This window comes from Protopterus annectens, chromosome 8.part0 (genome assembly GCF_019279795.1).
Source record: "Protopterus annectens isolate FY-2018-M chromosome 8.part0, PAN1.0, whole genome shotgun sequence".
Classification (NCBI taxonomy): Eukaryota; Metazoa; Chordata; order Ceratodontiformes; family Protopteridae; genus Protopterus; species Protopterus annectens.
Window position 1 is genome coordinate 359,588,818 of NC_056741.1, and position 24,439 is coordinate 359,613,256.

At 36.3% G+C, this 24,439-nt stretch overlaps 1 protein-coding gene across 1 annotated transcript in view; it reads right to left on the reverse strand.

The window, feature by feature from the left end:
- FAM131B (family with sequence similarity 131 member B) overlaps positions 1–23,904 on the reverse strand; it is a 1,261,947-nt gene extending 1,238,043 nt beyond the window's left edge. Inside the window, exon 1 of the mRNA XM_044079869.1 lies at positions 23,443–23,904. Coding sequence (XP_043935804.1) covers positions 23,443–23,470 — 28 coding nt within the window. The 5' untranslated portion in view covers positions 23,471–23,904. The remainder of the gene's footprint in view (positions 1–23,442) is intronic.
- Between the last annotated feature and the right edge of the window lie 535 nt (positions 23,905–24,439).

Here is a 24,439-nt window from a genome sequence, read left to right on the forward strand (position 1 = left end):
ACAAAATCTTGTCTCAAGAAGTCAAATACAATTTTCCTTAGATAGATGTAACTATTGTAAAGATGAAACATCAACAGAAATATGCTTTAGATATCTGACAACAAACTCTTTTTTTAATTTATTATTTAGGCCATTTTTTATTTAAACAGACTACATTAAACATTCCCTAAATTAATGTTTAAATATTGATGGAAGGCCATCTCCCACCCAGCACCTATCCTTGAAAAGTATATACGAGAGCCGGTGGAACAAATGAAACAAATGCCTTCCAAAAACCAGCGATATCCACAGCCAAACTCTCAGCAGTTAAATAAACTTTTTAGAAAGCCAGTGGAACAAATGAAACAAATGTCTTCAAAAACCAGTGAAATCCTCAGCCAAACTGTAATTTTATTAAACAAAACACAGAATAATCCAAAAAAGGTTAAGCGCTTTCACTTGCTAAATGGCAAGCTTCATCAGAATAAGTTGAAACAAACCTCTCAGCACTTAAATATACTTTTTGGCGCCAAAATTCAAAATACACAATGCTTCATATTAAAGGTATATGACACCTAAAAATTACACATCATGCAAAACCTGTTATTATAAAAATCCTATCTATACTAATCACAATATAAACAAAAATACATAATATGTAATATAAAATATAAGTCTAAACCTTAAAAATATTTTATATTAAATATTTAAATATATAATACCTGGGTAATACAGAACAATTTGTAACATATCCGTCCAAGCTGTCCTTTAAAAACTAGAAGAATCTGAACAATACAATATACAATGACCAAAATATATATATTGTCCTAAATCTACCTGTCTATAAAAATATTGTAACAAAATTGTGCCATCAATATGATGTAAATATAAATATAATAAATATAAAATTTAGTATGCCTATTAGTGTCTTATGATCACAAATTAACTGTTGCATATACCACTAAACCCAAATTCAACCCATGGCTAGCAAAGGTTTAATAGAAATAACCTCATTGAGTCCTGGGGTACAACATAAAGAAATATGTAGAGGAAAGGAATTTAAAACCAATATCTTATGACTCTTATACTAAAAAATGTGGTAGTTGTAAACAGTGCAGTCATATTCTTCAGGAAAAAAGTATAACATTGGAAAATGTAAATAGTACAAAAATAATATTTAAACAAGGCAATTGTTGCACTAAGATGATTGTATATATGGCTAAATGCATGGCATGCTCAGGATTTTATATAGGAAAAACTGAGAGGAAATTTAATAAACGGATATATTCTCATTTATATAGTATCAGGACAAAAGATGAAAAGAACGCTCTTTTAAGACATATTAAAAAATGTGGAGACATACACTATTTTAAGTTTGCTATTATTGACAGTGTTCAACTTGATATAGGGGGGGAGACTTCAAGGGCCTGTTATCATACAAAGAGTATTGCTGGCAGGTTTTATTGGATGCTTCAACCCCACCAGGACTCAATGACGTTATTTCTATTAAACCTTTGCTAGCCATGGGTTGAATTTGGGTTTAGTGGTATATGCAACAGTTAATTTGTGATCATAAGACACTAATAGGCATACTAAATTTAATATTTTTTATATTTATATTTACATCATATTGATGGCACAATTTTGTTACAATATTTTTATAGACAGGTAGATTTAGGACAATATATATATTTTGGTCATTGTATATTGTATTGTTGTTCAGATTCTTATAGTTTTTAAAGGACAGCTTGGACGGACATGTTACAAATTGTTCTGTATTACCCAGGTATTATATATTTAAATATTTAATATAAAAATATTTTTTAAGGTTTAGACATATTTTATATTGCATATTATGCATTTTTGTTTATATTGTGATTAGTATAGATAGGATTTCTATAACAGGTTTTGCACGATGTGTAATTTTTAGGTGTCATATACCTTTAATATGAAGCATTGTGTATTTTGAATTTTGGCGCCAAAAAGTTTATTTAAGTGCTGAGAGGTTTGTTTCAACTTATTCTGATGAAGCTTGCCATTTAGCAAGTGAAAGCACTTAACCTTTTTTGGATTATTCTGTGTTTCGTTTAATAAAATTACAGTTTGGCTGAGGATTTCACTAGTTTTTGAAGACATTTGTTTCATTTGTTCCACTGGCTTTCTAAAATTTTATTTAACTGCTGAGAGTTTGGCTGTGGATTTCGCTGGTTTTTGGAAGGTATTTGTTTCATTTGTTCCACTGGCTCTCGTATATACTTTTCAGCTGCTGAATTGCCGGTTTCTTGGTGAGTTTCGTCTCAAGAAACTGGGACTGTGAACGTTCTATGTTTTATTCTGTTCGGTAGTTGCTTGGAACGTTGTTTGTGCTGGTTCCTTCAGGTTTGCTGATACGCTAGTAAACTGCTTGCTATGAATGTAGCAAGTGATTTGCAACAGTTAAGATATCACACGTAATGCACTTCAGCCACGATCTGAATGCCGGTCCTATACAACCACCACACCATAATCTACCAATCATGTCTCCTAACACTTTTCCCTGGGCAGAAGCCCTCTTTGCCCTACCCTAGAATATGGGCTGTCAAGATTAATCTCAAGGTATTGGATGTCTATAATGAAATAATTGCTACTAATAAGATATAGGTAATTATGATTAGGTTTCCAGTCATAACCAACTTGATCTGTATTTTAGATATGGGTGTCTAGAAATTTATCTTGAGAGCAGAGCGAGACACAGCTCGAGAGGTGAATCTTGATATCCATGTCAAGAAAAACATATAAAGTAGCTATGATCAAAGAAACCTGATCATAGCTGCAGCATATGAAACTTCAGTTGTTCTCATATGCGACTGATTACACAGAAAATAATGTAGGAACATGAAACATTTTGAAGCTTTGATAGCTATAAAACACTTAGCTCTTCCACATAGACAGTGACCTGAAGTTAAGTGTACTATTGAAAAACTTAAAGCTATAAAAGCTGTTCAACACATCAGTCTGATTTTTCCCTGTGGCAGCAAAAAGTGTTTCACAGCTTTTAAAGCTGGTACCATTATCAGATATTGTTCTATGCTGGATGCTGCTTATATTCTAGCATGACACTAGAGTATAACTCCTCTGAAAAATGCATAACAGAACTTGTTACAGACCTCTTTGATGTCAAAAAGGTGGAAAACAAGGTGTATTTTTTCCTGATTTCAGAGTAATATCAGGGTGTTCCATATACTACATGAGAGTTTTGGGATTTAAGTAAGAAGCAAACAAGTTTTCCAGCTATAACATGAGCAGTATTTACAAGTTTTCCAACTGTAACATGAGCAGTATTTAAGTCATACATTGTTTGTATTTTGATTCAGAAAATAGATAGAGACAAAGTTGAACAATCTGCTCAGCCAATTGCCCTTACAGACCAACTTGAAATTTTGGAAAAAAATACTAAGGTGAACTATAACAAAGTTAATCAAGTAAACTATAATGTAAGTAAAATTATGGTTGTACAGCAATACCAGTCAGGCAGAACTTAACATTTTGGAGAAGAGCAAGAATAAAAGTATTTTTCTGCCTTATTTAATAAGAATTATGCAATTATCTGTGCAAGCCTTTTAAAGGCTAGACGGAGCTTATTTAATAACACTCTGACATTTTTAGCCACTTTTCAAAATTTTTACCAGCTTATGAAAATATAGAAAATGAAGATTTCAAAATACAGTTCTTGTTGAAATATCTATATGTTGATCTATTTTTTCATTAAATACTGATTTCTTCTATTTAGTCCCTCATATCTAACATGACAAATAATAAAATAACTTGGTCTGACACACTTCCTGCTGAGTTTGACAAAATATATTTTAAATATTTTAGCTACACATATTTGGGACCTCATTAAATGTTTAACTTTATGAGATGCAATCCCCTACCCCTCCTTTCTTTTAGGAAAATGTATTAGGATTCAAAAACCTAAGGACATATACAGTTATAGATCATTATTATCCAGTAGTTTTACTGCATGCTGATTATAAACTATGTGAAACAGTTCTAAACAATTATTTGCATTATTTTATCCATTGTGCAATGTATATATATATATATATATATATATATATATATATATATATATATATTGAAATATTTGGCATGGCATTATATGTACAACACTAAATAATCCTTAGAAATCCAGTTATGGCACACATAGCAGTCACTTTCAGAGCAGGCTGAAAATGGAATTTATTAAACCTCTCCTTTGTGGACATCAATTTTTTCAAGCTAAAACTCCTTCCATGTGAATGGATTTTATTTTGAATAAAAACATTTTAGTTCCACCACAACAGCAATGCTATGCTGAAGTAAAAGAAGAATATGGAGAAAATGTATATACAGAGAAAAGGAACACCCTAGATTCTCCAATCTTTATTGATTCCATCCACAAATGAAGGTGGATACAGGATGCCTGAACTAGAGAAGATACAGTTTATTGAAATTTGCATTAATTCCCATGACTAGAAAATTAAAGAAAAGAATGTGTGGACTTATACCATAGTTGCATCTAATTATTATAAACTAAGGTAAAATATGGGCGAACCACCATAGAAGAATGAACTATAAAAAACGAACAATGAAACTTTATTTCGACAAACAGTCAGTTTCTCAGGTACCGGACAAGCGCTTTCGGCTTAAAGCCTTCTTCAGATCCTAAAAATGCAGGTCCTGAGATCAATTATTTAAAACACCTTAAACCAATCAAATCAAGGACTGTGTCCAAAAGGTATATTTCACATAAAACTAAGAGAAATCCAATTAAAAACAGTGTCCCTTATCCACTTTCGTTCTTCATCCAATCCAAAGTGCAAGATCCAATAAGCCTCTTTTTTCCACCTATCAAATGTTATTATTAATTCTTCCTGCTTTAAGCCTCCTCAAATCAGGCAACAGACTAAATGCTCCAATAGAAATTGGTATGACAATTTTGCGCCTTCTTTATGACCTGTCACAAGATTTCTAAACTTTTCAGTTCCATCATAGGAAATCAATAAAAAGTATCTACAAAGTAAATACTCTATGCTATTCTCCTTGACTTCAATATACAAACAGAGATCTTATGAACATTTCCTAATGTTTTTGGCAACTTCACAACCTCAGACCTTTGTATCTCATTGTAAAAACGCTCATCCACCAATTAGCTTCATTGAATGGATTCTCACCTCCTGTTGACCAATATACTATAATAAAGCAGACAATGCCTCTTTTCTAGCCTATTAGGGCACAGCTCAATCTCACAGAAGTCTCCTGCATGATTGGAGGCTGCCAATATAGGAAGAGCAAGTCATAACATCTGATTAGCTGAATGCTATGTTCTCCTCATGGCATTGTTTGTTCAATAAGAATGGCTGAAAACAGTTAGAAACAAGGAAGAAGGCTATGCAATTCACTCAAAGCTTTGAGGATGAACATCTGAACCAATGCTGTGGTACAACTGGTGAATGAGGAGGCTCAAAGCAGGAAAAATTAATAATAACATTTGATAGGTGGAAAGAAGAGGCTCGTTGGATCTTGCACTTTGGATTGGATGAAGAAGGAAAGTGGATAAGGGACACTGTTTTTAATTGAATTACTTTTAGTTTTATGTGAAATATACCTTTTGGACACAGTCCTTGATTTGATTGGTTTAAGGTGTTTTAAATAAGTGATCTCAGGACCTGCATTTTTAGGATCTGAAGAAGGCTTTAAGCCGAAAGAGCTTGTCCGGTACCTGAGAAACTGACTGTTTGTCGAAATAAAATTTCATTGTTCATTTTTTATAGTTCGTTCTTCTATGGTGGGTCACCCATATTTTACCTGAGTGTATTTTGTTTGTTTTGGGCTTCCTTCAATGGTGTTTACCTGCTATTTTTGTTTTAATTATTATAAACTAAGGAAGTTGTATTCACTGTGATTTATTGATGCTAATCATGAGGTTAAGTTTAAGGAATGTGTTTATTTGTTTAAAAGCAATATAGCACTTTTTCTTGTCAGGATAAGGGCTGGCTTCTAGCTATGTACCAGCAATGTATTCAAGATACTTTATTCGTAAAAAACTTTCTTTCTTATAGCAAAAAAATTTTGAAACAGTGAAACTGAACTAATAATTGGTTATGATTCAGCCTTGTATGGTATGAATGGTACTTCAGTCTATAATTCAAAGACTAATTCAGATTTGTGTCACTATAGCTTATAGACATTCAGATATACTTATGAAAAAACATACAATGAGACAAATTTGCTCACATTGCCAGATAATTTTTCCTGTAGAGCATGTGACCAAAATACTAAACCTTTGTAGCCAAGAACTGAACAAGAATGAGTTTATGGATATTAATATTATTATTATACAGTCATTAAGTCTACCCACAACAGGACTGTTCAACAAAATAAATTCCACAGTGGTCACTGATTCCATCTGTTATGGCCTGATCTTCAACAAAAAGCTGTTGGCATGACTCCATTGGTTGTTGATCCTACATGCGGTGGCCATGTGGGGGTAATTAATTTCTTGTAGAACAGGAAATTGTCACTATTTTGCACTATATCAGATATTTATGTTCCTTTGTCAAATGATTACTGCATATTAGAAAAGGGCACTGTAGGCGCAGCATAGCAAATAAAACCCTTTATATTACTTCTGTTTCATCATAAAGACTTATTTGGTCTTTGATCTTATAAGGTATAGAACAAACAAGTGCACTGGGATACTTACTAGGCTAACGACCACTAGGGCCCTGACAAGCCTAGCCATGCACCCTAAACTATTTGGGTCCTGAGTATCCTGGGCATCTATACAGGTAGGCAGGTTAGTAGGGAGGTAACTAAAGATTTGTGTTGGGGGGACTGTTAAGATAAATCTTTTCATATTGATGGCCTCTGTCCATAAGGGACATGAGGGACCAACCGGGAGTAAATTTATGATTTCCCTTCCAATTGTCAATGTTTTGCTTGAATAGGGACAGGGATGAACTCTGTTTTACATTGTTGGGGAGCCTATTTAATAGTGTGGGATCCTTTGTGACACATATCTGTCCCCCCAGCATGTGTTGTTTATGTCACAAGTGAAGTTCAGATCCCTGGATCTAGTGTTTCTCATGCTGTTTGTTTTGCACATGTGCAAAGATTCATCAGGGCTTGGTCTGAGGAATTCCTTAAAGGAAAGCAAATATCCCCTCTCAGCAGCCTGTAGCAGACTGAATATGGTGACAGAGCCTTAAGGTGATCAGTTTAGGACAGGGTATTCATGCTCTGAATTTTACTGGTGAAAAACCATTGTGGACTTTACAAGTGTCTGGTTAGATACATGCCAAAGAGGGCATTGTATTCAAGCATAGGTCTGATAAGGACCAAGTAGACTGCTACTATAACTTCCTTGGACCTGGATGCAATACCCTTACCTATAAGTTGGATGACATAGAATGATTTTCTTATAACCTTAGCTACATGTTGATTAAAATCCATATTGCTGTCTACATATGTTCCCTGATCCCTTACTACTGGTTCAATACTTAGATGTGTTTTATCCATGAAGTAATTAATTTGGGTTGACAGTTTTGAAAAGGATATTATAATGTATTTTTAGCATTGAATTTTAGGATATGGCTTTGGTACCAGTCATTTGTGTTAAACCCTCTTTCAAGGTGTTGATATCTTGGAGGAAATCTATAATACCTCCCAATTTACAGTCATCTATAAACTTGGTGAGCTAGAGGCCTTGAACATTAGCATTGACTTCCCTGATGCCAAAGAGGGGTACTCCGCTGGTGGCCTGTCTCTTGGTGGAGATGGTCTCACTGATCCTGACTTCTTGGGTCCTATATGTGAGCCAGCCAGCAATTCAGGGATTAATACCTAGCTAAGAGAGCTTGTCAACAATGCTTGAGTGGGGTTTTGCATGAAATGCCTTGGCCAGGTCAAGATAAGCAGTATGGAAAGTTTACCTGCGTCCAATGCCTTGGTGACCCTTTCAAAGAGCTAACCAGGTTAAGTAGGCATGACCTTCCCTTAACAAGGCCAAACTGGGATGGGTCCAGAGTCTGCAGGTTGCCAATGTCCCTGTTTATCAAAGTCAAAGTAAACTTTAATGTCATACAGATCAACACAGAGGAAAAGTGCGTATCACTGCATGAAATTTCGATACTCAGGCTCATACCATAAGAATGACAGTATACAGAAGGAAAATAGATTAAATTAATAAACATTTAAATAGTAAAAATAAAAATCAAAAGGATACTAAAAATAAAGTAAAACATTTGAAAGTTTTTTTACAGCAGAAACAAATACTAAAACTAGAAGAACAGACTCAGTAGAAATATTAGGATATATGAAAACCGTACTATAATAAATAAAAGAGGCACACATGTAAAACTTACCAACCACCAATATATACCATAAATTTACAGTTTACAATTTTCATAGTGCCATGATAAGGCATTCCATGGGTTTGCATATTACACTTGTTAGACTGAAATGTCAGTAGTGCCCTGGGCATACCTCTCAACCTGGAAACATCAAAAATCTGGACAAAGGCCCATGAAAAATAGGTACAAATCTGTACACTGATTAACATAAAATTTGCATATGTAATTATGCAACCCTACCCACTCTAATGGAATTGTGGGATAGCAACTTTCAAATGCAAACTGAAGAACAGACAACCAAAATATGGCCCCAGTGCAAAGACACACCTGTAGTGATACACACACCTGCTACAGATGAGGTGGCTGCATGCTTCAACAAGCATGGCCATTACTAAAGGAACTGTCAGGTGGCATGCAGTCTCAAAGGTTACATTTTCACTGTGTTAGCATACAGCTCACGGAGTGCACAGTGTCAGTGTCTGGTATTTCAGTGCCTAATACTGTGTCGCTGAGTCTGAATGCATCATCCATAAATGTCTATTAGATGATGCTAGGTATCCACTAAAGCTATGGTTGTTAATACCCACAATGTCCCCACAGACACCTGCACAAGCTACAACCATATTTTTTTTGGCCTTTATTTCCCCCAATAGTTTGGGCTTTGTCCAGATTTGTTGTGCTAAGAGGTTGAGAGGAATGGAGTCAATGCCAAGGTAATGTTTCCTCTAAGAGCAAATTTAAATAGCTTTGCAGGAATGGAATCTTGAGTATCTGTGCTGCTGGATAGGACAGAAGCTGGGGAACCAGGTATGCTCAACCCCCCCCCCAAAAAAAAGAGAGAGAGAGCTAGAATTGTTAGAAAAAAATATGTTTGGTATATACAACATGGTTCAAACTACAAAAAATATTGCAGAAAACATTGCTTTCTACTGAATGCCTATGAAAATGTACATGTACTGGGGACAGCTGCATGTTTACTCCAACAGAGCTCTTCCAATCATAGGTCTCCTTCTGTATGATTTACATTTCCTGTCTATTTCTGTTCCACATAAAATAAATGATTTTATGGAAAAAAGATGAGGATTATTCAATCACTGACTAATGCTAGCACTGCATTTATAGATTTCTCATTCTTCAGAAAATGCACACTAATATACCTGTTTTATCCTACCAACCTTCTAAGTGAACCATACATATCAGCAGTTTTAAACATGATCTCTAATTGGGGATGCCCACTGTATTTTTTTCTTTTTTTCTGGTTTTATTCCTGTGTTTTCACTTAAATATTGAGTGCTGTGACAAATGTAGGTTAGTTTGGACTTTAGCTCATAAATTACGGCAAAGTAATGCTTATAATGCTGTCACTGATGAATACAAGCTGATATGTTAAAATGATAAACAAGCATCCAGGAGATGCAGCACATTTATTATGCACTATTTTAGTCCGGTCATGAATTATGAGAGATCTAAACAAGAAAACTAAAACATAACTTGTATTTAAATAATGCTCCATGAAGCAAACCAATTAAAATACTTTCACCATACTCTTTACTTCGGGAATCACTCACAAAATGCAAATGTAAAACTTCGTTGTCATCCAGTCTGAAATACTTTATCATGGACATCATTGCTGTTTTAAATTTCTCCTGTAGACTCCAATTTCTGTCCACTTAGTAAACATCATGAGCGCATGGTAAGCAACTCTTTTCTTAGTAATATTTTTAGCTTCCTGCTCTCTAAAGGGAAAACATAAGACTTCATAGACTCATCTTTTGCAGAAGGCAGGAGCAGTTGTTTCCTTCTTGCTCGCGCACATTCAAACGCTGGAAATGCTCATGTGAGTTGAGCTCAATTCCGACAAGCTGAAGGAGCTGACGTCATTGCGCACATGATTATGTCAGCTCAAAATGCAGAAAAACTTAAATTTTAAAGAAGAAGCTGGGAAAATTGGAAATGAAGGGGTGCCATCCGGGAATTGTGGCACCCCATTATTTGACCCCAAAACTCTGTAAAAAATCTGTAATTTGGTACAGTTGGGAGATATGACCGTGGGTCAGCTGACAGTCCGCCCTTATGGAGGGGAATGACTATTGCAGTCCTCTCTTCACATGGGACATAACCTGTTTCAAGATTGTAGTTGATGAGTGCCTCAAGTGGTCATGATAGGTTGTGTTCTACACTGTTCAAGGAGACACAGATGGATGTTGTCAGGATCCATGGAAGCAGTGTTCTTGATTTTAGCATCTGCTGACAGCACCTGGTCCTTGCTTACAGCTACAGGAAGTATATTGGAGGGGATTTCACCTGATGGAGCTGAGGGGAGGGGGTTATGTTTCAGACAAATTTATCAGCTAGTAGATTTGCTATTTCACCCTGATCAGTGAAGGTTATACCAGTCACCAACAGTTCAGCACACTGCAGTTTGTTGCCTTTTAGTTTCGGACATAGCTAAATAAGGCTTTGTGATTGTCCTTAGACTGCAAGACTATCCTGATCTCATAGCTGACCTTGTTGAACTTAATTAGACCTCTTAGTTTCTTTTTTTAATTGTATAATAGAGCACTTGTCTTTAAGGGAGTTGCTCTTCCTGATTTTGGCCATGAGTTTTCTTCTGTTATTATATACCCTCATTGATGAGGATTCCACCAGCGGGGGTTTGTTTTCAGTGTGTGTTTTTTTGGTTTACTTCTGGTAAGTACAGCAGCCTTTATGCCATTCACTTGTTTGTATAGGGACTCTGTGAATAATTCTGCATTGGTAGCTGTTGTCTCTGGGTTAGTAGGAGCCTTGAATTTTGGCAAGCTGCCACTTAATACAATGTAGTTTGCCTTAGAACAGTTCATAACCATTACTGGTTTAGCTGGGTTTCTGGGTTGATTTTTACTTCAAAGGAGACAGCTTTGTGATCTGACCTCACTAGTGAGGCAGGGTACAATGGTCTCCCATGGACAATGATAGAATCATATTAGTACTGGAGGTGCAGTGACTTGAGTGTATACATGATATTGCAGATCCTTTCTCCATATAGGCAACTAACTGTTATCTTCTCTTTGTCTAATCTGGTGAGTGGGGTATAATACACAATGGAGTCCCTAATGACAAGAGTATTAGGTAAAATATATGCTTGCCTTATGGGCTTTGCTGTTCCGGGATCATTGAGTGTAGGCTTATGTGAGATATTTGCTGCTGGTTTTGATGTGCGCTTTAGTGATTGCTGAGGAGCAGTGTAGCCATTAGATGGATCTGGAGGTCTTTCAGATTTGGGAAGCTTTCTTTTAAGTGCCTCAGCATAAGACATTGTGTGTGTGTGTGTGTGTGTGTGTGTGTGTGTGTGTGTGTGTGTGTGTGTGGTATGTGGAGTGTGTGAGGGACGTACTGTAGGTATTCTGACGACCTCAGTAGTATGTGAGTTTTTGCCTCCAAGGAAGTTATCTATTTTCATCTCTCGCATACCACATTATTTTCTTTAATGATTAACTGGTTGTCTGACAATCTGAGACAATGGCTACATTGGCTAAGGATACCCAAATCTACCAAACTGGCTACAGAGAGATTTAGAATTTAAATATCCATATTGTTTGAACCTGAAATAAGGTGGGATGTTTAGAATTAAAGACTGGGTTTTAAGAGGGGTCTCCTAGGGTATTTCTGAGGTTAAGGTCAAGATATTATATAGTGCTCGGATTTGGTAGTGCTATTGAATGTGCATGTTAGCTGCCCTAAGCTCAATTCCACATAATGCTGCACTGCTTAACAGGTTTATGACTTAATGGTAACTTTATAAGGAGATTTTACAATCTTGGCATTTGCTACCATACAGGGCACTGCTAACCACTGCCACTCATTAGGCAACTCTGCACAAACTTGACTGATTTACAGTACAGAAAAAAGTTTGAAATCTGGCTGCTATGCCCTCTACCAATAAGCCAGCACACATTAAACTTTGTGGTGTGCTTCCCAACTCAGCGAGACCAGGTAAACACTTTCTACCAAAAAATGGGTGATCCTAGAACTTCTTAATATAAAAGCATAGCAAAAGCAGTTCTGAAGGTCAGATTAACAGCAAACAACTACCAAACAATTAAATCCTTGGCTAATACACCCTTCTGCGAGGCAATTAGGAGACAAGCATAACTAGAAAAGCCAACAAACAGAGAAATTATTATTTTATCCACAAAATAAAATAAAATGCTTTAAAATGCTCAAAAACAATAGCAATCACTGTATAAAGCAAGTGTAATAAATCAAGACAATATTCTTGTCTTAACTTGAATGACTCTGGATGAAATTGGAACACTTGAAAAGTGGTGCAAAGTTCTCTGTAAATGAACAAATAGTCTTGTAAACTTGCCTGATTTATAGTAGAGAAAAAATCTTGAAAGCTGACTCCTGTGCTCTTTAGCCAATACACAACCACACTTTAAGTTTCCTCGAGTGTTTTCTAACTCAGAGAGACCAGGTAAAATGCTTCCTACCACAAAATGTATGCTCCTGGAATTTCTTAATGTAAAAGCTCAGCAAATGCAGTTCTCAGGTGCTAATTAAACAACTACCAATCAACTAACTCCCTTGCTAATTTGCCCTTCTGCAAGGTGATTAGAAGGCAACCAGAATTAGAAAAGCCAACAAACAGAGAAGTGACTATTTTTGCCACAAAATAAAATAAGTACTTTAAAAATGCTGGAAAATAATAGTAATAATTGTATAAAGTGAGTACAAGTGTGTTAAATCAAGAAAATATTCTTATCAAAGCTTTGGCAACTCTGGATGCATTTGAAACACTTGAAAATGCTGCAGAGTTCTCTACAAATGAACAAAGAGCCTTTTAAACTTGTTTGATTCATAGTAGAGAAAAAAAAAGCTTGAAAGATGACTCCTATGTCCTCTAGCCAATAAACAACCACACTTTGAGTTTCTGGTGTGCTTCTCAACTCAGAGAGATCAAGTAAATACTTTCTGTCAGAAATGCATACTAAACTGACAGAATAAACTAGCAAAAAACACAAAAAGCAAGTGTAAACCAAATAAGGTAACTCAGCAGACGATTAACTGTTAAAGTTCCAATTTAATGAGCGCTTTCGAAGGGGTCAGTGCCCCAACTTCATCAGACAAAATAAAACTTTAACATCACATCTTTATATACTCTTTCATTCATTAATTAATTATTCAATTGTCTTCCTTAATTACCCTATTTTATCTAAATTCTTCTTTATTAAAAACATAAATTGTAAAATGTAACGTTAGTTCATACTTATATAACTTAAACTAATACAAAAAATATCCAAGTACTTTTTTTGTTGATGTTTTTGTTGATGTATTCATCATTTTTATTTCCAGTTTTATTAATAAACCAGTTTTACGGACTGCTGAGTGGCTTTCAGCTTCCTAGTTGCTTACCCTTTATTTTGGTTAAACTAATACGAGCAATCTATGCAAACTGCTATTTAAAAATCAAATGAATTTAGTAACAGGCCTGGCATCAATACTAATGCAACACACAATTGCTGAAACGTTATACAACCTTAAACCTACTTTTTTTATTATTATTATTAAAAATCACATTAAATACAATTCATGCATGCATATTACATATGCTGCAATTTATATATAATAATCCAGCTATGCTTCAATTCTCAAATTCATTATCATAAAAAATACCTTAAAGGTAAATGTATGTGTATCTTTATACCTGTCGCCATATATTTACCCCTTTATACCAAAAGGTAATAAATTGCACATTATATCTAACTAAAATCCCTTTATATAAAACATTTACATATGTATATACATATGTTTTAGCTTTGACCAACTCAATTTATTAACATTATTTATGTATTTAATTATACGTTTTCAATTTATAGCTCACAACCATTCTACCTACAAAGTGCCTTTAACTTCAGAATGCTTATAATTGATGCATATTCATTAAGGCCTGGTGGAATATGTGCTGATGTACGAATTTGCCACATTAATTTGTTTTCCTCTAATTTAAGTTGCCATGGTCTACCCCTTATATCACATTGCTCTTGTTGCATTACTGTATAGTGAAACCTATGGTTTGGGTTATCTACTATATGTTTAGCCAGTGCGTTAGTGGTGTCCCTTCTATTGATACAATATTGGTGTTCGTAAATCCTTTGTTTAATTTTTCTTTCTGTCTTTCCAATATAGTATGATGGGCATACTTCACAACCCACTACATACACCACCCCTTTAGATTCACAATGAAATGGACCATTAATTAAATATGACTTGTCTCTTATCATCACTTTATTTCCCATTTTGATAAATTTGCATTGCTGACATGTTCCACATTTACTCATACCAGTGACCTTCCTTTGCTTCTTATTTTTCTCCAGCAGGCATTTTAAATTTGGGCCCCTTCTCTATGTGAATCCAGGTTTTTCACCAAGGACATTACTCAGACTATTATCTTCGAGAATAATAGCCCAATTTTTATTAAAAATATCTCTTATTTTCTTATAATCTAGAGAATAAGTAAATAAAAAGTTCAAGCCCACCTTTTGGGCTGAAACTGCTATATTTATACTATGTTGGTCTATTGTTGTCCCTGGGTTATTATCATGACCATTATGTAATAGTGGTCTGAAATGCCCTGAAGTACTTTTCGCATTCACCTCCAGGATAATGTCTTCTACAAATCCTTCTGGGTAGCCCCTTTTAATAAACATTAATTTCAATAGTTCGCATTCTTTAGCGTAATTCATATCATCAGAAACCATTCTTGCCGCCCTTACCATCTGTCCCTTTACGACTGCTTTTTTCTGATGGTAAGGGTGGCTGCTGGAAAAATGTAAAAAAGCATTTGAATGTGTAGGTTTCCTGTAAATTGTAGTCTTATATCTATGATTAACGCTATCTTTTGCTAAATTTATATCAAGAAAATTAATGCTTTCCAACCCTATATTGTATGCAAATTCTAGGAAGTCAGTCATATCAGTCATACTTGCTATAAAAGCCTCGATGAGTCTTTCTTCCCCCTGCCATATCAGGCACATATCGTCCTGGTACCTGGTGTACCATAACACATTTTCTTGGAACAAAATGTTATTAAACAGTAAAGTTCTTCCCTAGTGTGCCATTACAAAATTTGCAAAACTTCCACCACAGCCCCCTTCTTCTAGTTACCACAACAATTTCCAAACATGCAGTATTAGGATGTACAAATCATTTTCCCCCATATTTTGTTTTTAAGGAATGTTCCATATTGAAGTCTTTACTCAGCTCACATGTTTATATAATGATCATTTACAGAGCCAGAAAATTCAACACAATCTAAATTCCATTTTGCTGTGTCATAATCTCATACTATCTATTTTCTATAGCAGTAAAACCCTGGTTTTGTAACAGCTAATGAAAATCTGCAAGATAATCAACAATAACATTTGGTAAATCAGGACTTCTAATGCCACATAAATTCTCCAAGATTCTTAATAGGTGAAGTTGCTCAGGGAATATAATGCTTATCATAGCAGCCTACACCACATATAGATTACAAGTTGTATTTATCAACTCTCCAAGATATACTCACATATGATGTACAGTTATAAAACTGAAAAGCTTCCAATATTTGTATGCCCATGAACTTCATAATGTACACAGTTATGTGCGCAAAGACTTGCCTTTTAAGGCAGAAAAATCTTGATGTTCTATTAAATGAGAATTAAAAAAACATACATTTGTCAAATGTCTAAGAAATGAAAAATTGGGGCTGTCAGAATAATTAGGGTACAATCCTTCACAATCCCTCCATGGAAGCATGGATCAAGATGATCACAGTACATTAATACTTTAAAAAACTCAAGGATTATTCCATTGGAGCGCAATCCATTTGTTATGTTGAGGAAAGCATTACTAACCTACATTACTGACACAACATGATCAAGCAAATTAAACTTACTTCTGTTTCTCTCAGTGATTTAACAATAGCTCATCATACTAGACAAGGATCTGGTTTACCACATACCTATTTACCTGCACAGTACTTACTCTGTTTAATTATATCATCTGTGTCCCTTCTGGCATCTCTTTTCTTAATTTTATTTCCTAAATGTTTCCAAGAAGACCAAAAAAATAAAATGGCTTCCTCTCAGTGTGCTGTGCCTTATCACCAGTTTTAATTAACAAATATACTTTGATTTGTTTATTTAACAATGGGAAACTCTTTAATTATTTAAAATAGGCTGCAGAGTAGCACTTCTGCCAGCAAGTTTCCCTGTATATGGTAAAAACTTAATGTGTTTTACTTCTTTGACATAGTAAAGAAAAGCACAAGGAAAGGCACTGTATAATAACTTTGAGACTAACTATGTTTTGTAGCTACAATGCCTTCCACACATTCAGACTGCAAAATGAAAGTGAAATAACCAAAGGAGGAGGTGTATCCATCTTCATTAAAGACAAATACACCTCAAGACTTGTTAAATAGTTTGACTCCCCTAGAGTTACTCTAAGTCCAACTAACTGTAGGAAAGACCCCCCTCCATGTCATTGTCAGCTATAGGACCCCCACCATGAACCACAAAACCCACATTGCCTACCTGGACCTACTTGAGTCACTCACAATACAGCCAAATACCCCGGACTTGGGTGAATTTAAATATCCTTCCATCGACTGGGAAATATCTGAGCATAAACAAGTCTGCCATAAGGTTCCTGGACTTTGTTAATACAAATGTTTTGGAACAGATAGTCTGCACCCCAACAAGGAGCTCTAATGTCCTTGACCTAGTACTCACCAACATGGAGGATTGCTGAACCACCCCATGTGTGGCACCCTACTTGGTAAAGTCCAATCATAAATCAATCTTGTTCAAAGTAACAATCGTACCTGAACCCCCCCCCCCCCAGAGCAAAAAGGTTGAAAGATTTCTCCAAACCAAACTATAGCCTCCTAAGTGATGATATAAATAGTTTCAAAGCCCCTGACACTACTGACAGCAATGACTCTTATACTGAGGTGTTCACAATACCCTGTATAAACATGTGTACAAATGTATAGACACATCCATAGCTGAACAGATAAAAACAAGGTCCTCACAAAAAAAACAAGCCACCCTGGTGGACATCTAGCATAAATAAGTTCTACATTAAGAGAAAGAAACTGCTGTCAAAGAATAAGAGGGAATGGTCTCAGCAGAAGAACACCCCCCACAGCTTGAACAAGCAAATTAGACATCATGTAAAGTTCTCTAAAGCTAATTACAAAACTAAATTAGGATCTCTAGCTAGGGATAATCACAAGGCTTTCTTTAGCTACATCCAAAATCTAAAAAGTAAGGCCCAGCTTTGTGCCAAATTAGTAGTGGATGGTACCACTCATTCTGAACCTGAGAACATCAACAACCTGCTAATAGACAGGTTTGGTGAAAACGTCACTCCACTGTCCCCACCAATCACACCCCAAAGCATACCTATCATCAGTCCTCTACCCAGTATCTCCAAACAGCAGGTCATAACCACACTCTCCAAGGCCAAAAATACAACCTCTATGGGAGCAAGATAACATTCTAGGCTGTTTACTAAACGGTCTAAAATAGGAGTTCATGAAACCACAGGGAATTCTCTTTAACCACAGTCCAAGAACTGACTTTGTCCCAGCAGAGTGGAAAACAGCAACCATAATCCCCTTGCATAAAGGTGGTTGGGAACTACAGACCCATAAACCTAACCAGTCTTATCTGTGGCCATGAAAATAATCATCATGGATCTCATCAACAAGGATATAAGAGGCCTTCAAACTCTTAACCTGACTCATATCGGCTTTGTTAAGGGCAGATCATGCCTGTTAAACTTGGTAGACTTTTTCGAGAGTGTCACCAAAGCCCTACATGAAGGCAAAATAGTACATGCTGCCTATTTTGACTTGGCCAAGGCTTCTGATACAATCCTTTACTGAGGCATCATTGACAAGCTCACCCAGCTGGGGATTAACCCATACATTATTAGATGGGTAGCCAACTGGCTCACCGACAGAATGCATATAATCAAAATTGGAGATCCTATCACTAACAGCAGACCTGTTACCAGTAGTGTTCCACAAGGTTCTGTGCTGGGCCACTACTGTTTGGAATCTATTTCTCAGAAACTCAGGAAAAAATAGATGGCCTGTGGCTTACCAACTTTGCTGATGACTGCAAACTGGGTGCAATCATAGAATCTCCCAACAATGTCAACATTCTTCAAAATGGGCTCACACAAATAAATGACTGGTGACAGAGCCACAGACTTATACTCAATGAAAGAAAATGCATCATTATCCTCTCTGGCAAAGGAGAAGTCCCTGCAAATTACAATATTAATAATGGCCCCTAAGTTTAAACTCAGTGGTGAGATATTTGGGAATGCAGGTTGATAGCAACCTTAACTTTGATCACCATGTGTCCACAGTGGCAAGGAAGCCTTCTATGTTGCACATCTCATAAGTATAGCATCCAAAACTAAGGAGGTTATAACTCCCCTGTACTTGTCCCTCATCAGACCAATAACAGAATACAATGCTCCCATCTGTATGTACCTTACCAGAAACCTGCAGCAGTAGAGACACCTCAGAGGATTTTCACAAAGAAAATGCATGGCCTACAACACATGACCTACATGGACCGACTGAAGGCCCTGTCACTGTACTCTGTATCATATAGACTGCTTAGAGGTGACTTGTGCCTGGCCTACAGAGCAGTCTCAAACCCTGCCTTGATGGAAATGCTGCACATCTTCAAATCAAATGGGACAAGAATCACTCACTCTAGGGACCCTAACATAGCCTGTGACATTAACAGGACATGCTGGAGAGACAGATATGTCTCCCAGAGGTTGCCACTCCTCTGGAACAAACTCCCAATTCATGCAAAACAGAACTCCTCAATGACCCTATTTAAGTGTAACTTGGACAATTGGATGGTAAAGTATAAATTTACCCCAGGGGTTTCTCCTATGCCCCTCTTGGACAGGGGCAGCTGGTGCTGATCTTAGATTTGCATTGCAAATATAGACTATATCTTGGTCTATAAGGGAACACGTGTATAATATGGCTAGGCTTGTAAAGCCTAGTAACCTCCTATGATCCTATAATCCTATGACAAGAAAACAAAGTGTTATCTATGCCATGTCAGATGATGATGGTGTTATCCTGGGTTACAACATGCATTCTTTTTCATGTACAGTCAAGGGCTGTGTATCTTATAGATACAGAAGTAAGATCACTGTGGTTCAAGCTTAGAGATACTCTAAAGTGCAGTTTTAGAAAGAAAATACTTAAATTAGATTTTTATTAGTATATTTATTTAGCTGAAGTATATATCTAAAGACCCTAGAAAGAATCTTTGCCAGTTAACTATTAGAATAAGACTGAGAAGCTAGAATGACAGGTGATGGCTGTTGTTCCATACCCAGGTAAGGTGTAAGGCACTATGTCACCCACCTTATGAATTAGTGAAAGTACAAACCTCACAAAAACTAAAGCCTGGCATGGCCAGACCCATTCATTTTAACATAATTGAAGACATGTTCTTCTTTTCAGTGGTGTAGTAGCTCAAAGTACTTTACCTGATCTGCAAAATTAAACATGAGAACTATTCCACAGTAAGGTGAGGATGGTCAGCAAAGGTAGCCTTTTCATTTTACTGTACAGCCTTGGTCTTCTGTAACTAGTCCATTATACAGGATAAATGTATGCTTTTTTATTTTTTCTAACCTAAAAAGTCGACTTTTATAGTTAGTGTTTATTCAACCATAACTTGAGCCAGAGATACCCAAATGTCATGTATCAATATATCAGGTACAGCACAATACAAGACACTCATTACAAGTAATATAGCAGCAATCTGTAGTAAAAGTAAACTGAGCATAGGCAAGCCAAAATAATCCAACAGTGATTCCTCCTCTATTTACATATTTACATGTTTACCCAAGTCAAAGCTCTGCCAGATACATACAGACTTCTCCCTAAAACCTACAGTGTAGAATTCTACAGTCAACTTCTGTTTGACTATAAATTCTACTTCTCACACTGGAGTCACAGATTCAAAGAAAATGTTCACATCTAAATCCTCCTGAATGTAGTGCAAGGAACCTTAATTCTCCATACACTGGATAGATTCCAAAGTCAATGTGTCTTCTGCAGCTACTTTACATTTTATAAAAAATATGCAACCAATCTGTTTTGGTTCACTGCTGGTATGCAAACACATCACACAACTCCTTTGGTTACATCACTGCTGTACCCCTAAGAACAGAGGACTGCATTTTAATGGCACACATTTCAACTGCACCTTGATCTATATTCTGAAACTGTCTTTATTACCTAGTCATGTATTTGTCATCTTTTAACCTATAATTACTAATTTAAGAGGCAGAAAATGCAGACTATACAGAAGTGATAAGAATCCTTCTTGATCATCAAGGTGCAATACATATAAACAAAGGGACAGACATACAGATGATAAATAAAGGTAGATAAATGGATTCAGTGAAACAAACACAGATACATACCCAGAATACTGGACAGGTAGCTACTTCACCAGCTGCAGATATGGACATACATACAGGCAGACAGACTTACAGAGTAGACATACTGAATAGATAGATGCAACTTGGCAGCAGAAGAATAAAAGACCCCCACTTAACCCCTTACCACAGGTTTAAAACTGTCTGGTACATATACTCCACAACCTCTTAGCACAAGAAATCTGGGCAAACTGAAAAATAATGGCGGGACAGAGATACCAAAATAGGGACAGATTTTAAAAATTACTTTTATGAAATTAGAAAGTTGATAGAATAACGTTTTGCATCATCATGCACTTTCTGAAGGATATTAAGTCTGAAACCAAACATCTGTCATTATCAAATGACCCCAGTCCTCAGTAATTTGTTAGAAAACCATAAGTTTTATGAAAAACAACCAAAAATATGAGACAAAAATCTGGACATTTTGGAAAAATCTGGGCAATTGACAGGTGTGGATACTTATTGAGAATGCACTTTTCAGTAAGACACTATGTTTGTCACTATATGGACTACATAGAACAGCACAGGTAGAATACAGCATCCACTGTCAGAATGTTAATTCAACTGCATTGTGCTGCTAATGATAAAAGCCAGCTAAATGCCATATGGAGGGGGTTGGGGAATTTTTAATACTGTATTATGTCATGAGAGCTGCTTTTTATTGAAAAAATGCAAAATTCTTCCTAAATGTGCCACATGAAGAGTTTATTAAAAAACAACACTACCCATTCAAAGTGTAATTAATGAAAAGGTGTCATTGCTATAAGACATAATATATAAAAGATCTCCTATCAGAGGAGTTTCCTGTCATCTTGAATGTCACTGAATGTTATGCTGAAAACTGAAAAGTATAATTCTCCAGGTCATTTCTTTTCTCAGAGCAGAACAGTACTGCAGTGACATTTGTCAAAGCATACCTACACCCTATAGTCTGATTTAGAGAAAGAGTGTGTGTGTGTGTGTGTGGGGGGTCTGTTTGTGTATGTGTCTGTGTGTGTGAGAGTGTGTAAGAATTTGTTAATATTGTATCCCCCTTCATATCTAGTTATCCTATGGCTTACAAGATCAAATCCTAGTCATATGGCACAAAGCATGTAACACTCCTCCGAAAATAATTTCAAATTGCCAAATACAGCAAAGGTTAACACTGTAATGTGTTTACAGTTTGGAAGCTCCATAGTGCTGCTTTCACCCTGATACCTTTGATCACATGTCAATTACCCAAGTGGGAAGCACTTTCAAGCTGACGCTAGAGATGCTGCTCTCTGTGCATGAGTAGTCAGTGTTTACATCACTAATCAATACTATAGAATAGGTTTTACCTCGGTACACTGATGTACAAAAATGGAATAACAATTAACATTCAAATAGAAAGAGGTACGTGAAAACAGAAACTCTAACTGTATTACTTGGTGTACATACACACACACGCACACGCGCACACACAAACACACGCGCGCATGCACATAAACACACACACATATAGATATGTATCTGGGTATCCATTTATTGATGTATTGACTAAGGCAGTAATGCTACTCTGCAGGTATGTTGCTGATTCAAAGAATGCTTTTTGTCATGGGGCTGTATACAGGAAGACAATCCCTTTCCATACTGATGAAGGCTCCAGGGCAACCTGAAATTATAATATCTAGATAGGTGTCAATGCAAGAAAATAAATCTAGAGAATAAAAATCAGGCAAGGAAAGAAGAAAACAGATGTCTGCTTCTTTAATATTCCATTCTTTGATGCATATACTTTCTTTCAGGAATTAACTCTAGGCACAGTTCTGAAGTTAACACTTTTGAAATAATTACTCTGTATAGCTGTACCTCTTTTAGCTGTCCATTTCTCTAGATCTATAGCTATCTTTCTGGAAATAAAGTTATTATTATTATTTGTATATTTTTTTTTGCTTAAAAAAATGTTTCTCACTTTGTAAACTGTACGTGTTTTTTGCTCTGTGTTCATTCTCTCACTTTGTAAACTATCAGTCTCTTTATTTCTCTCTCTGCTCATCTCTCTGCATGTGCTAGTATATTATTATTATTATGCAGTACGTTGGGAGAGGTAAAAGCAAATGTTTATATGCATTCATGCATCCATATCGTGTGATTAGCAATAATACATTTCCTGGCTCTGATGGGAATTCACATTGTGGCATACACGCATACACATGCTTACGCACCTAGTAGGTAGCTTTTCACATTTTACTGAACTCCCAGTGCAGAAGGCCAGACTATAGCATACAAATATTTCTTCATCCTGTCATAGATAAAACAATGCCCTCAAGGAAAATGCAAGAACAAGGAGAAACAGAAAAACAACAAGTGAGAGCCATAGAAAAATATAATAAAAGCATGGTAAGTCTGTATGGCCGTGCATAATTAACAATTCATCTTGAAACACAGCAGAGGAGGATAAGCATTCATGACTGCAGCTCCAGCAGTATCACAGGCACGCACACACAATCACACCTCCTCCCACACACAGACTGCAGAATATCAGAACACAAAATCTGGGGACCTTGGAAATCTTTAATGTGCCAAAGCAACTTACCTATGGTCCGGGATCCAATGCAACCCATAGCTGTGACCGCCTCCTCCTCTTTGCAGAGCTTTTTTTATTATATCCCACAAGCGTCTGGCTAATTTATAGCAAAGTATAGTGGTCCTCCAGAGCTTGGACAGGCATCCTGGTATAGTACATAAGGGTCCCAAGAAGAGGGATGGGTGAGAGGGAACTGGGAGAGAGAGAGAGAGAAATCAGATATTTTTCTCGTATCTTCAAATCCTGCTTCTACCTCTCTCTCTCTTACTCTCTCTTTCTCTCTCTCCCTCTCTGTCTAATATGGGATGCTGCAGGCTTGAGTTAGTGAGACAAGGATAGGCTGTACGACTGGCAGAGAGAGCATTAGCTTTGCAGGTCCTACATTATTTCTCTGGGTGGGGGAACAGAAAGAGCGAGACACACTGTGAGACAGAAGAATGAAAGCATAAGGATTCCCTCCCCCTTCCTTGCTTTAACTGTTTTGTTTATACCATGTTTACAGCAAGTCTGAAATCAGCAAGCGAAGGCATCAGGAGAACCTGGGGTGGAAAAATAATGAGCAGCATAAGAGGAGGGGGAGGGGAGGCTGGGGTTTCCATGCTGCGCAAAATAGCATTATGGAAAAAAAGAAAGGGGGAGGCTGTTACATGCAGCACAATGTAGAAATATGCTGATGGGACAAGAAGATTAAGGGAGGAAAATAGGAGAGAAGTGACTAAGGTAGGAAAACCAACAGTGAAAAAGAATTGCACTTTTCTGGTGTAATGCAACGTAATATATGCAGCATTCTTCATTTTATTTCAAATTATGTGTCTTGAAGTTATACTCTACACTTTGAATTTATATGCAGATCTGCATATACTTGTACATACAACGCTGCTTAAAAGAAGCATTCCTGAACACAGAATATAAGATAGAAGTTGTTTTTGTTCTTTAAGATACATGTATCAAATTATATTCCTAAACAGTGCTGTTGTATATTTTTACACATATGAAGACTGAGACG